Consider the following 13,700-nt stretch of genomic DNA (forward strand, 5'->3'; position numbering starts at 1 on the left):
AGGGCAGTAGACGCATTGGCCCCTTCCATGACCCTTCATTGTCGTTGTTGGCTCAACAATTTCATGCAACAAGAACTACCCTAGACTCTTAATATGGTGAATAGCTTTGAGATTGATAGTGTATCTACTAGTTTCGGTTATCCCCATCATCCATGTTGTTACTGTAACATTGCAAGTATACTATGTGAGTTCTCGGTGAAAGAATATATATACACGGGCTGCCCTAGCATCCATTTAAATCCAACAACGAATTCAGGATCATCCTAATAATTGGCCAGCCGCCAACCATAGCCTACTCAAACAAAGACACACTCGTTGTAATAGCACCAGGACAACCATCCATACCTCGTCATTCGCTGTTGATACATCATCCGTAGTACAAACATCGACTAAACCACCTCGTAGACACTGCGGACTCCGTGTTCCTTTGTAAGGTGCCTCATCACCAGAACCTGACATCTATATATCCCAAGACTCAAATAAATAAGCCATAAGCCACATATCCTTCTGAATACGCGCAAGCCCTAAGTCACATCCCCAACGAGCCCAAAATAGCAGACATGGACCAACCCTCAACCTCCAACCCACTCCACATATACCGCACACACATCTCAAACCACCTAGCTTCTCTCCTGAACACAGACCCATCTTTAATTTAGGATGTCCTGCAGCGCCCCCAAACCCCCGGAAGGGGAGACCTCATCCTCCCCATCTCGGCACTCAGAATGAAGACCAAAAAACCGAAGGACATCGCCAGCCTAATCTACGAAAACGCAAGTTACCACTCCATACCCATACCTCATACCACGTACTACCAAGATCCAACTAACAAAACCCCCAGTTCCCAGCCTCCTCCCTCCTCAAAAACCATCTAAAGAAGGAATCCACATCCAATTTACGTTCCACCCCTCACCTCTTATTTAAATAGTCCTACCCCTGATATTGCAAAACGGAAACAATTACGGGTCCGACCATCGACTCGGCCTCCGCGAACCGAACAATCCAGACGCAGGCCGCAAGAGAATCATCATCGAGTTCGGATCCCCGAATATCGCCAAGCCGTTTCGTGCTGGACATTTGCGGAGCACGATCCTTGGAGGCTTTCTCGCTAACCTGTATGAGGAGGCTGACTGGGACGTGACTCGAATGAATTATCTCGGGGATCGGGGGAAGTAATATAGTGTTCTTGGGGTTGGGGTTGAGAAGTTTGGGGATTTGGATGTCCTTGAACGAGATCCTATTGCGCAGCTCTTTGATGTTTATGTTAGGGTTAGTGCAGTTGGAAGAAAGGAACAGGAGAGCATAGAGAGCATGAGGAAAGTTATTGCCAGCAGGAAGTCGCAGGGGCACCCGTTGGAGGACATGGAGCGAGAGTTGGAGTTGCTTCAGGCTAATTCTATGGATGAGAGGGCGATAAAGTACTTCAAGCGTATGTGTGAGGGTGACGAGGAGGCGTTGGGTTTGTGGAAGAAGTTTCGCGACCTAAGCATAATCAAGTACCAAGCATCGTTTGCTCGGCTCAACATCCACTACGATGTATATGCCGGGGAATCCCAGATCAAGAATGAAAGTATGAAGGAGGTTGAAAACATGACGAAGGAAAAAAGGGTTTCAGAGGTGTCGGACGGTGCTGTCCTCGTCGATCTGACCAAGTACTCTAAGAAGCTGAGCAAGGAAATTGTGCGCAAGAAGGATGGAACGAGCAACTACATGTCTCGCGATATTGGTGCGGTATTCGAACGAGACGAAGAATACCATTACGACAACATGATCTACGTTATTGCGTCGCAGCAAGATCTTCATATGGCTCAACTCATCAAGATCATTGAGCTGATTGGGAGAAAAGGCCTTGCAGATAAGCTCGAACATGTCAATTTCGGCTTAGTGCATGAAATGAGTACTCGTAGGGGAACTGTGAAGTTCCTCGATGATATTCTACGCGATGCCAAAGACAAGATGCATGAAGTCATGAGATCAAACCAAGCCAAGTATGAGCAGGTCGAGGACCCTGAGAAGGTCGCCGATATACTGGATATCTCCGCCGTCCTGGTCCAGGATATGGCTTCCAAGCGGTCCGTTCAATTACCCTTTGCTGATGTACAAGTACTGACTATTCCAGTAATGACTATACGTTCGACATGGATCGGATGACTTCTTTCGAGGGAGATAAGGGCCCCTATCTCCAATACTCGCATGCTCGTTTGTGTTCCATCATCCGCAAGGCTGATCTACCGTCCGAGCGTCTAAAGGACGCAGACCTCTCACTGCTGCAAGAAAAGCAGGCAGCCTCTATCGTGCAGAAGCTGGCACAGTGGCCTGAAGTCTTCCAGACGACTTTTAAAAACAAAAACCGGTTACAGTGCTCACATATCTGTGGAAGTTGACTCATGCCCTGAATTCAAGCTATGAGCATCTTAACGTTTTGAATAGTGAGCCGGAGCTGAAGCTTGCACGGCTCACTCTCTATAGTTGTGCCAGACAGGTTTTGTCGAATGCAATGCGACTACTGGGTCTTACGCCCGTGGAAAGGTATCAAATGAGATCACCTGCATTGATAAACCGAGTGTGTGCTGACAATAATATAGGATGTAATTCAGCTGGTCGATAGGATAAGTATACGAGTTCTGGCTCATCACTTTTGGCAGGTAAAGTACAGATCGTGTGAACTGCTGACACTATCATGGACTTCACTTTGGCCTTCTATGTGAGAACAATGTAGTGTTAGTGAGAAAACATCAAATCATTCACCGGGCACCTTCTATGTTGATGCTATTGCACACTAAACCAAGTAAACAATTACACTAGTGAACATGGCACCCTGAGTCATGCCCCTAGACACCCTTCGCAGTATCCTAAGGTACAATATGTACGACCAATATTCACCTGACAACTCAGAAGCTCTTCCTTCACATGAATCAGAATTATACAAATGACCGTAACTAACCTGATAGATTTTGTCTAGACTTCCCCCTTCTTCCACATATCAAGCCAAGCATCTATTTTCCGCTTGGCTTCACGGAAGGAGTCCATGGCTTCTCCAAGTGAGTCCGACACCGCCTGCCACTTCACTTCACATTCACGCACGGTTTCTTGAAAATTTTCAGCCAGGACATTGTTTAGAGCCATGTTCGTCGCGATATAGATATTTGCTGCCATTGTTTCAGTCGGAACTGTTGCAGCTGCTGGCTCGGGGGCGGTAGCCTGGCCACTCTTACCTTGAGCACTGCTTCCGATGCGTTGGGCAGGCTTACGCCCGCGTCTGGGTCGCTTAGGTGGGGATTCTGGTTCCTCTACAGCTTTCCCCTTATTAACTACTGCTTGAGTCTCCTCGGGATGCTTTCGAGGTCTACCCCTTGGCTTTGGAGGGATTTTACCATCTGGCGTATCGGCTGGTTGGCTCTTGGGCCTAAGACCTGCTCTTTTTGAGGAACCCTCTCCCGGATCATCCTGTGCAGGATCGTCCCGTGAAAGTTGATCACTTTCTTTAGGCTGAATAGGTCTTTGTGCTTCTGACTGAAAGGCATCTGCAGATATACAGGTTAAACAGCGCCCCAAGAACAGAATAATGGGATTCTTTATACAAGACTTACCGTCTCTTGGGTTGACGACGGGCTTGCGGTGCGTACATCGAACCTTGGACCTTCTACAGGAACCACAAGCCGGCTCCATTTTAACCTTCTTGGCCGGATTCGATGCCGGTGCGTTGATAGTTTGCTAGGAAACAAATTAGCGTCAATGGACTACAGCAGAAGGAGCTAGGAATACTGCAAACCTCGTGCGAAGAAGGATCATGGCCCTGTCCAATATTGGAAGTATCCTTGGGACTAACACTCCCCACGCTCTTATCGGACTCAGAATCTAAAACCGGTTCCTCGGCATTTAAAGCCGACGCTTTACGCTTAAGACGATTGCCACCTCTCGAAGCACTCTCCGACTGTGCTGCCGACATCGACTCAACGGCGCCAGTGCCTGTTTCAATCTGGGAAGGCCTACAGCCCACCGGGACACTTTCAGGATCAGGAACGAGAATAGGTTCATCGAGATCAGCGGGTTCCTTTCCTTTTCCAGAATGACCATCACCTCCTTGAAAACCCTCAAACTGAGTATCTGGGACCGGGGTATTCGGTTCAGTCGGTGATCCAGCTTGGGAGTCAAACGATGCGACTGGCATATTGCTCGCGGTACACTGTTCGCACAACTCGATCTCGTCAGGAACGTCTTCGGCGCGTGGACCGCCGCAGTTTTTGCAAGGCCTGGCCATTCTCACAGGATCTACTAGGAGCGGCACTTTGATTAGCCCTGTCCAAGCAGGGCGGCGCAATAGCTGAATCAACGGATTGATAAGAAAGGTCGAAGGAGAATTAGCATTCGAGGAGTTCGTAAAGGTTGTCCTGCGTCCGATCTTCTGTTCGCGTTCTTTCCGTGGAGACAACGCACGCTTTTGTCAGGTCGCTTTGAAGAATGGCTAAGGGATCTAAAACGGACTAGAAAAAGATGGAGGGAAACGAGTAGAAGCTCTGGACTCAGAGGGCGTGAATGAAAAAAGTGGGGGTAGGACTATTGTGGAAAGAGCATGATAGGGCTGTAGGAAAAGAACGGAGGAGAGCGCGCTTTAAAAGATGGAAGACCAACAGCGGCTGACTCTTCGCATCCAACACAACTCTGGCCATATACTTAAGTCTTTATGTCCCTTTGTTGCATGGAAATGCCCCGCCGGAATAAGCTACATCCTTATTGATGTTTGGACGATGTCCTGGAGTGTTATGAACAATGCGCGATTGCTCAAGCCTCATTGTCCCCAGACAAAGCAATTCATTCGCATCCTGCACTTGCCCTTCTCTACGCTTTCTGCTGTTACAACCTGAAAGAGTGATATTTGAGTTTCCTACATGGCATGATTGTTCTATCATTGTCCCCGTTGTATGCATTCTCTTAATGACGCACAAAGCATACGAAAGTATTTGCAGGAAACAACCAAGATACACACTCACGACACTCATGGCCACAGTTCAGTTTCCACCCACTCTCCCTGTCCACCGGTATTATCAGCAGGAACAAAGGTCCATCTCACGCGCCGCACATTCTGAAGGTCCGACAGATCAAGACGCTCGACCTCATTCGGACGAATGACAACCACCCGAAAGTTCCCACGCGCAATAGAGTCCTGAAGATCGTCTACTTTCTGGCCCAATTTCAGGTTTGGGTCTGCAGGCTCCTGGGTTCTAGGCTGACCAGGCGAGGGATTTTTGAAGGAACCTGTACCGATCAGTCAACGCCTCGCCCTCTTTTCGATAGAAAAATAGGGACAAACCAACCTCTCATAACAGGCGAATGATTCGCAAAATAAGCCGTTACCTGCCTCTCCCAGGTCCATTCACTCACATCCGCATCCTTGCCTGTTACGTTCATCCCCGTCTGAATCTCCTTCCTAGCCGCCTCCTCATGCGCTCCACCCTTCGGGTCCCCGATCACAAACGCCTCCCCCTTCACACGCCACTGGTTCCCAACATCCGTCAACCAGAAGATACCCTCCACAACGTTCGCAGAAGAATCAAGCTGCCCGACCTTCTCCATCCGAACATCAGTCGTAAGCGAGATCATATCGCTCTCATACACTGCGGGGTTCTGGCCAATGCCCTGGCTATTTAGCGCCTCAACAGCCTTATCATGGAGCTGCGGGCTTGGCCAGAAACCACGAAACTCACAGGTTCGCGAGCGCGGCACGGGTCTGTTCTGAGAGTCGTGGTCGACGGTCGAGAGAGTAAAGGAAGTGGAGGAGTTTTGAGTCAGATGAGACTGGAAGAGAGAGCGCCATGGGGCTTGAGGGGCCATTGTTGAGGAAGATGCTGTTCCGAATTGGACAAGCTTTTGTGGTGTGTTGGATTGGGTCTTTTGGAAATGGGATGCTAGGGAGAAGATTCTCCTGCTGCAGGTTCGCGCAGCCAGTTTGACTGTGACGTGGGGTTGAGATAATTGGTTGCTGCGTAGTGGGTGCTGGCCTGGCTGGAGCTACTGATATATTGATGATTGACTAGAATTGGGGTGTTGCAAATAGACTTCAGCACCAACAGTTACGATCTCAATGATTGCACGTCAAAGCGAGGTAATTGAATGGTACAAGCTGAGATCGTAGTGAATCACTGTTGACATGACGTCGGCACGTGCTGGTTATCTTATCTGATCAATGGCATCAGTATCCCAGCAACTGGTCAATCTACAATGACATTAGCCCGTAACAGCGCCGAACTTCATGGCGGCACGATGCACGCTATTCTGGTCATGCCACTGCTAGGTATCTTATGTAATTGGTAGTCGTGAATACTTTGATCTAAATCGTATGTAATACATCAACAGCTGGGTTGCAGCTTTGAACTGCGCCAAGTCACACCATACCATCGATCTGCGCCGAGACAGGCGGGCAACAAAATGCAAGAGCAAAGAACCAGAAGAGCCTTCAATTCCACTAAATATAAACATTCCACAAACACCGCCACGGTCTGAAAGCTTTTCTGTATTGAAGTGAAGATCAAACGAAAAGGAAGCCTGGACACGCGAAAGATATCTCATCTTTCATGCAAAGAAGACCCATAACAAGCTCGGCACCAAATTCATCATAATAAGAACATGAAAATTGACAGTTCGGTTTCGGTATATATTACGTCTGCATTTGATCCGGGTCCTCGGCCGCATCGAGCGCGCCTCCCGGTATCCGACCTTCGTTCAATTCCTTTTCCAGTCTCGCGATCTCTTGTAAGCTCCTTGCTTCGCGGATCATCTTCTCGACGCGTTTTCTCTCGGCCTCGGTCAGCTGGACTCTGACGGCCTTGTCGGCGGGTGCCCTGTCTGCTAGGCTTTCGGATGGGACGTCGAATGTGCGGGACTTGATGCCCATGATCTTGGAGGCTAGTGCCGATGGTTCCTCGGCGGTTCCGAAGAGTTCCTGAGCCTTCTCACGCTCAGCGTCCTTTACCTTCTGGTAGTCCAGGAAGCGCACGCTAGGGATCCTCCAGATGACCCAATACCGGTAGTGCTGTGGACATCAGTAAGCGCTTCCATTTGTACATTGATAAACTGAAGAAAGACCGTATATGTACGTCTTCAATAGTGTTCCGGATTGAAACAAAGGGACGGAGCGTATGGGATGCCTACCTCTTTCCGGGTAATAGGGTTCTCCAACAACACCAAATGGGTCAACTTCGTCAGGTTGCGCAGCGGATCCAAGTCGGCGAGTTCGGTCATATGGTTCGATGTTAATACAAGATTGGCCAAGTTGGGCACGGAAGTTGCTAGCGAGGGCTGGATGTGCTTGACTCGATTCCGGGCGAGGAGAAGGGTGTGGAGGCGGGGAAAGAAAGGGAAGTTCCCAAGGGTGGAGATATCGTTATCTGTGAAGTCGATTGCATCTTGATCCTGCTCGAAGAGTTAGCCTCGATTGACTGGAGGGAATGGGGAGCACCATACCTTGGCAATACCCAAGTTCTCAATCGCGGGTATTTTGTGCCCTATACGACTCAAAAGAAAAACGATATCAATCCAGCTCTTCAAAAGTGTAGTAACTGTCCTTTTCAGACCGATGTGTAGAACGCACCTCGGAGATCTAATTCGCGATCCTTGAGCGGGTTGATGTACGACAGGGAATTTTGGATGAGCTCGACGGTCAATCGCATTGCGGCGGTGCGTGTTTATGAGTCGTTCTACCGGGTATCATGCAATTATGGGAAGCAGCAAAGAGTACGATTAATACAGAATTCAGAGTCTCGACAGATCACGCCCAAAGGACAGTAAATTGACAATGAAAAGATCAAAGTATGCGGAGAGCAGCCAGAGCTCCTTGACGCATACCAAATTATCGAAGCGGTACCGCAAAGGATTTTGCCAGGGCGGTGAGCTGACGAACCAGCACACATGCACGTGATCACATACTCTATGGACCATTGACGACTAATATTGCACAGTATTTACGAAAAATAGAAGTAACAAGCAAATTAGTATTTGAAAGTTGGAATTAAAATGCATAATATTTGGTATAAATAGCCGAAGCTGGTTCAGGCTAGGTGGCATAAGTCTATTGATACATGCAGCGTCATTAAAACGTATAAATCGCCAAGTCAGATCCAATGAACGACTGTGGGAGAAAAGCAAGGGTAAACGGGACAAGAAAGCAAGCAGCAGCTATGTACTTCGGAGCAGAAGTGCTCCTTGCAAATATCATACTGAGAAGTAATCAAAGAAAATATCGCCGCCATAATGCAGACTTTTTGGTACGGAAGCCATGTCAAGAAAGCAGTTCTCTCCTGACAAGTCGTACCAACACCAAAACTCCTTGAAATAATGCTAATAAAAAGGGACATGAAGGGATGTAATGGGATAAAAGTCATACAACAGCATCATTCATCATGGGACAGTGGTGTCATGATGGGTGATCTGTGTGGGTGGGATCTCGAGGGACTGCCTGCCCTGGAGCGTCGGCCGTTCGACGTAGGGCCCAGTGCTATAGGAGCAAGATGGTCCCGACTTTCAGTCCTCACCACCAGACCTGCGCGATCCATAGCGTTGATACCGGAGCCAGCGGTGATTCCAAGCCCAATGGTCCCGGATGAAGAATTGTCTAGCCCAAATTTTAGACTGGGCGTGGGGCTGCCCCAGCTTGATGCTCGCTTGGGAGGCAGGAAGCTTGCTGTTTCAGTATCCGACAGGCGGTTTACATCCAGCGAACTGCGTCCGGAGACAATTCCACCCAGGTCGAACTCGTTTGCACCGTCTTCAAGAACACGCTCATAGGAGGGGCTTCTGGGACCAAAGAATGGCAACTTCCCACCGAAGAACTTGCGCTTCTTCGGGTAACTAGGGTGGGACCGCCCTCCGAAGAGGTTGCTGATCTTGTGGAACATCCGTGAGCGGCGGCCGCAGAGAAAGAAAACCATCATGATTATGATGAGAAGGAACAGCACAAGTCCTGGAACTCGGCGGGACGATCTCGCGTTGAGAAGAGCGTCATGCCAATTCGCGCCATGGAGACCCTCAGAATTTGGCAACAACTCAGTGCTAGGATATTGGAAGTCGTTGGGAATGCCGGCGATATTGCTACCGAACCCAACGGGCAGTGCCTTCTCTTCTATCTCCACAGGAACCTGGGAGGATGCGTACAAAACCATCTTGCCTAGGGTCCAGCTGACTTCAGTGGAGTCGATTTTGTTGACTGCCTGGAAGGGATCGAGGTAACCTTTCTCTTGCGCGTGTGTAATGACCTCCTTCGTGCCGTTGTGTCCCGAGCCTGTTGTGTCCTCCAATCCCACACGTGGAACTCCGATGCCGTTATGCAGAACATTGATGATCCAGGAAGCCTTGAAGCAAACCTCAGAGGCCTTCTCATGGTTGAGTTTCTTCCATTTATGGTCGTCTATACCCTTGGCGATAGTTTCCCAGTCCTGCGAACAAAAAGACTCCACACGCTGCTGATAGGTGTTGAAATCGTATGCTTTATCCTTATGGCCCATTTCGAAAACGTCATGCGTTGTATGCCAATACTCGCTAATGCCGATGAAATGGTTGACATCAAAGTCAATGGCGGGAGCGTGAATACCATGGAGGAGACAGGGCTGATCTAGACAGGGTGCATCTTTATCTAACAACGGGTACGTTTGCCGTAAGCACTCATCGAACTTTCCGGTACCCACGAGGTGCATTCCGCCTTCCTGTTTCGATGTAAAGGGCTTCCCGTCAAGTGTAGTTCGGAGACCACTGGGAAGACAAGGGTCAGGGAGTTCCTTGGCGCTATCGACCGCACTTGCTGCTTGCATAGACTCAAGATAGCGTCGTCGCGCCTCGTGCACGCCAAACTCAAGCCATGAGGTGACGAAAACTTTATGCTCTTGCGTTGAGCCATCCACATTGCGTAGGCGCAGCAGCGTCAAGTCACTGGCATGCTTTTGTGTCTCTGTCGAGTTAGGAGCATATGCAATTTGCGCCGAGGCTCCTCCCATGTCCAAAAAGCCATAAGTATGATGGCCTTTACCATGGTCATGCTGTTCAGGTGCATTGAAACTGCCCAGAAGGTAGTTGGCGGCGATCCATCCATACAGACCTTCCGTCACTCCAGGAATGACCTGGATGTGGACGTCACAATCAGGCAACAAGAAGTCGGAGTTGGCACGCGCATAGGAGCAAATCTGTTCCAGGAGAAGGTTTCGTTGCACATCGCCTAATAATCGCATCCCGGCAGTGGCCAGAAGAAAGATCGGGGTGTCCTTGATCGCATCAGGGGGCACGATTGTCTGAGCGTGTTCCAGCAGTTCTGCGAGATGTTGCGATCCAACCTCTTCCGGTCTGTCGGCAAATGAAGACACTCCTACAAGGGCAGGGTAGTGAGAATGCGTTTCATTTTGCTGTATCCTGCGACGCTGAGTATTTACCTGGATGTATCTTCTTGGTCCATTCTGGCTTCGTTTTGATTTCCGGCAAAGATCGCAGATCCTTCGAATCTGCCCCTTTGCGCGCAACAGCGTTGTCCAACCATCGATAAACGTAGACTCTCGTCCCCTATGAATGGGTGTTAGAGGCGCAAACGACGTATTCTTTGGCGTGCAGCAACTTACAGACGAGCCTGCGTCGAGGACAACTCCGTAGTGCCCTGATTGTCACCCCATGGTCAGCGTCCAGCGAAACATAATAGCAAACGGGAGCCAAAAGATTACATTTGCCCATTGCAACCGATGATTAGGTATTATTATAATAGCGATTCTCCAACAAGCATGACAGTCGGAAGGCAAGTTCAATTAGCGAATGGAAGGGGAGTGGTACAGGTCAATCAATGGCGAGCTTCGAGGGGTACCGCAGTTTTTCTTTGAAACCGGGGGAGATAAGGCCGGGGGTAAAAGCGGCGAAAACGGGGGCTAGCGAGGACGAAATGATAAGGAGGTCGATTATAATAACTAAACGAATGGCCTTGCTGACAGACAGCAAAATGAAAAGTGACGCGGACAAAACCACGAAAAAGAGGAAAGAACTCAGATGATTACCGGTTCCTCTGAGGAAGGTTGGAGGGACAAGAGAGGGAAGGAAAAGACGGAAAAAAGCCAACAGAGTAACATTGGATGGTAACGATAAGACGGGAACGGATGGCGACAGGACGCGACGCTGCCGATCTCCGGTCCTAAGGCCCGCCGTTTTCCTACTTGGGTAAAGGTCGGCACCAGCCTTTTTGAACTTACTTCTGGAGGCTGAACGATTCAATCATGGATCTAGATGTCAGACATGACTTATTTGACAGAAGAAAAGAAAGAAAATAAGGGAGGTATAATGTTGTGATATGCCTACGTTACTATGAATTTTTCATCTCGAGTTTTGACTCTCTAGGTAAGTCAAGGGATCTGTGGGTATTCATCAAACCTCGTAATTTCGGATTAATTAAAGGTAGAATTCATCGTCTCCATCCAAAAGGGTCTGCAGGACAACCTCAAGGGACTAAAATAAATCCCTGTCGCCTTGACGTAAGCTTCGGCCCTGTTATGCGGGAGGGCGGCGTGCACCCTTCTGATTGGTGGATTTGTCAACTGGTCGGAAGCCAAGCATGAAGCATTCGTCATCACCTCTCGTGAATTTCTTACCCTTTACCCCCTCCATGACGTTCGAGATCGGGAATGTTGTTCAACATGGAGCATCAACCGTTTTACCTACAAGTGATCGTCCCGTCGGCGACCGACCCCATAAACAATGGAAGAAGAATTCCATTGAAAATGGAGTCCCTTGGAAACACTCACCCCCAGATCGCCAAGGTGTGGAGTATTTGGACCCTGGGATGTACATATGTACGTATACAATTGGCACTCGTGCATAGGTAATATCTAGGAGTACGTACACTTTCCTACCTGTCACATTGCTTATTCCCAAAACTGACCATGTCTTTAGATTATATAATCACTTGACTCCTGACTGTGCTATTGCAACCTAATTCGAACACGACCGCTAGACTCCTGGTGTTTTCACTGTTTGCTCATCTTTTGACGCAGATGGCTCTTTGGACACCCCCATCAACATCGGACTGCTCGTGCCATGTGCTATTGACCAGTCACCGATCTGTTCGTCAAAGAACTGTGCCCGGTCGAGACCCATCATCTCCGACTCCTCATCCACCCGTAGACGCATCCCAGGGATGTACTTGAGAATGAAGAGCAAGATGTAGGACACAGTAAAGGAGTATCCGGCGATAGCACAGATCTCAGCAAGCTGTCTGCCGACCTGAATTCCGTTGCCATCAATAGCGCCGCCAGTAAGACTGGCCCCATCCAGGGCTGAAATGGATTCACTTGCGAAAAGCCCCGTCAAGAAGGCGCCTACTATGCCACCAACTCCGTGAAGCTTGAAGACATCCATGCCCTCGTCAACCCTGAGCCAATCATTAATATTCTGGAGTGATGAACAGACGATGCCGGTAATGAACCCAATACAAGCCGCCAGCCAAAGAGAAACACAGCCGGCAGCTGGTGTGATCCCTACGAGACCGGCAATGGCGCCTTCGCAGGCCCCAACCACAGAGAATCTACCCCTGTGTTTGATCATATCGACTAGGACCCACCCCAGGATCCCCGTGCATCCCGCCGTATTGGTGTTGAAGACGGCCACCATAGCACGCATACTGGCATTAAGACTCGATCCACCCTACCCTCCCAGTTAGACAGATAGACAGCAACGGAAAGCGAGCGATTAGGCAAGACATACGTTGAACCCAAGCCATCCTGTCCAGATGAGAACTGTTCCGAGAAATACCAACGTTGTGTTGTGGGGTTTGCGCGGCGAGGCTTCTCCATGGTGTAACCGCTTCCCGAGAACCAGCGCGTATGCTAAAGCGGCACAGCCCGAAGCTATATGGACGGGACCACCACCAGCGAAGTCTATAGCCCCGAATTTGTAAAGCCAACCGTTGCTGCTCCATGTCCACCTGGCTAAGGGGCAATAGACGATCGTGGCCCAGAAGAAGCTGAAGATCAGAGACGGCAAAATGTTGCCTCGTTCAAAGGCGCCGCCCGCAAGGATCATTACCTGCCAGTCTCAGTAACTTAGACCCTTTGCCATAGGATTGTCTCATACCGTGCAAGCGCAGAAAAGAAGCTGGAATAGGCAGAAGACGATCTCCGGAAGCACGGCGGAACCGGGAGAGGGTGCCACCATGACGTTCATCAGTCCAAAATTCTGCAGCGTGCCGATAAATGGTCCTCCATCTCTGGAATACGCTAGAGAATACCCCCAGAACAACCATTGGAATGTGACACTACAACCTGTTGAGTATCCGAACTGAGATAATATGCTACCACCTACAGGACTTACACCGCAAGGATCATAAAGCCTTGGAAGAGGAGGGCCAATGCGGACTTCCGCCGTGTTAATCCACTGTAGAGGAAGGCGATCCCAGGCAGGATTAAGAAGACAATAAAGGTGCAGGCGGTGATATAGATATAATTGTACTCCAATCCCGCATATTGTGCATTGACGTCGACTCTTGTTGGATCGCCCCCTTCCGGCATAGAAGCATTGTACACCGGCTGCTAGCCACACACAATGATCATTAGCTCGATGCTGTTATCGTAGACGAGAAAGACAGACATACCGCGACCATGGCGAGCAGGCTCACTCTGTATTTGGTGAGGAGGTAAGATGACAAGAAATATGTATTATAGCACTCGTTCTTGTTTCACCAACGATCG

General features: G+C 49.3%; 7 protein-coding genes across 7 annotated transcripts; 1 reads left to right on the forward strand and 6 right to left on the reverse strand.

The window, feature by feature from the left end:
• Positions 1 to 725: 725 nt before the first annotated feature.
• Positions 726 to 2,608, forward strand: AO090026000755 (uncharacterized protein; the record flags this gene model as incomplete). Its single annotated transcript, XM_023235930.1, is given in 5 exon segments — positions 726 to 777; positions 929 to 1,172; positions 1,182 to 2,072; positions 2,120 to 2,321; positions 2,381 to 2,608. Coding segments are annotated over 5 exon segments (1,617 nt in total).
• Positions 2,609 to 2,958: 350 nt separating this feature from the next.
• Positions 2,959 to 3,669, reverse strand: AO090026000754 (uncharacterized protein; the record flags this gene model as incomplete). Its single annotated transcript, XM_023235931.1, has 1 exon — positions 2,959 to 3,669. The coding sequence occupies one exon, from the start codon at positions 3,667 to 3,669 to the stop codon at positions 2,959 to 2,961; it is 711 nt and encodes a 236-aa protein (XP_023091152.1).
• Positions 3,670 to 3,755: 86 nt separating this feature from the next.
• On the reverse strand, positions 3,756 to 4,261 carry AO090026000753 (uncharacterized protein; the record flags this gene model as incomplete). The annotated part of the gene is given in 2 exon segments (XM_023235932.1): positions 3,756 to 3,764; positions 3,773 to 4,261. Coding segments are annotated over 2 exon segments (498 nt in total).
• Positions 4,262 to 4,996: 735 nt separating this feature from the next.
• Positions 4,997 to 5,832, reverse strand: AO090026000752 (uncharacterized protein; the record flags this gene model as incomplete). The annotated part of the gene is made up of 2 exons (XM_001822106.3): positions 4,997 to 5,256; positions 5,316 to 5,832. The coding sequence occupies 2 exons, from the start codon at positions 5,830 to 5,832 to the stop codon at positions 4,997 to 4,999; spliced, it is 777 nt and encodes a 258-aa protein (XP_001822158.1).
• An 823-nt stretch (positions 5,833 to 6,655) lies between these two features.
• Positions 6,656 to 7,667, reverse strand: lea1 (U2 snRNP complex subunit LEA1; the record flags this gene model as incomplete). Its single annotated transcript, XM_001822105.3, has 4 exons — positions 6,656 to 7,030; positions 7,150 to 7,410; positions 7,462 to 7,502; positions 7,589 to 7,667. 4 exons carry the CDS (start codon positions 7,665 to 7,667, stop codon positions 6,656 to 6,658), a joined length of 756 nt encoding a protein of 251 aa, XP_001822157.1.
• A 720-nt stretch (positions 7,668 to 8,387) lies between these two features.
• On the reverse strand, positions 8,388 to 11,622 carry AO090026000750 (putative nucleoside diphosphatase (Ynd1); the record flags this gene model as incomplete). The annotated part of the gene is made up of 4 exons (XM_023235933.1): positions 8,388 to 10,348; positions 10,413 to 10,539; positions 10,596 to 10,630; positions 11,607 to 11,622. The coding sequence occupies 4 exons, from the start codon at positions 11,620 to 11,622 to the stop codon at positions 8,388 to 8,390; spliced, it is 2,139 nt and encodes a 712-aa protein (XP_023091150.1).
• Positions 11,623 to 11,964: 342 nt separating this feature from the next.
• Positions 11,965 to 13,612, reverse strand: AO090026000749 (ammonium transporter; the record flags this gene model as incomplete). Its single annotated transcript, XM_001822103.1, has 5 exons — positions 11,965 to 12,657; positions 12,718 to 13,038; positions 13,087 to 13,267; positions 13,324 to 13,541; positions 13,604 to 13,612. 5 exons carry the CDS (start codon positions 13,610 to 13,612, stop codon positions 11,965 to 11,967), a joined length of 1,422 nt encoding a protein of 473 aa, XP_001822155.1.
• Between the last annotated feature and the right edge of the window lie 88 nt (positions 13,613 to 13,700).

The sequence above is a fragment of the Aspergillus oryzae genome, chromosome 3, assembly GCF_000184455.2.
Source record: "Aspergillus oryzae RIB40 DNA, chromosome 3".
Lineage (NCBI taxonomy): Eukaryota > Fungi > Ascomycota > Eurotiomycetes > Eurotiales > Aspergillaceae > Aspergillus > Aspergillus oryzae.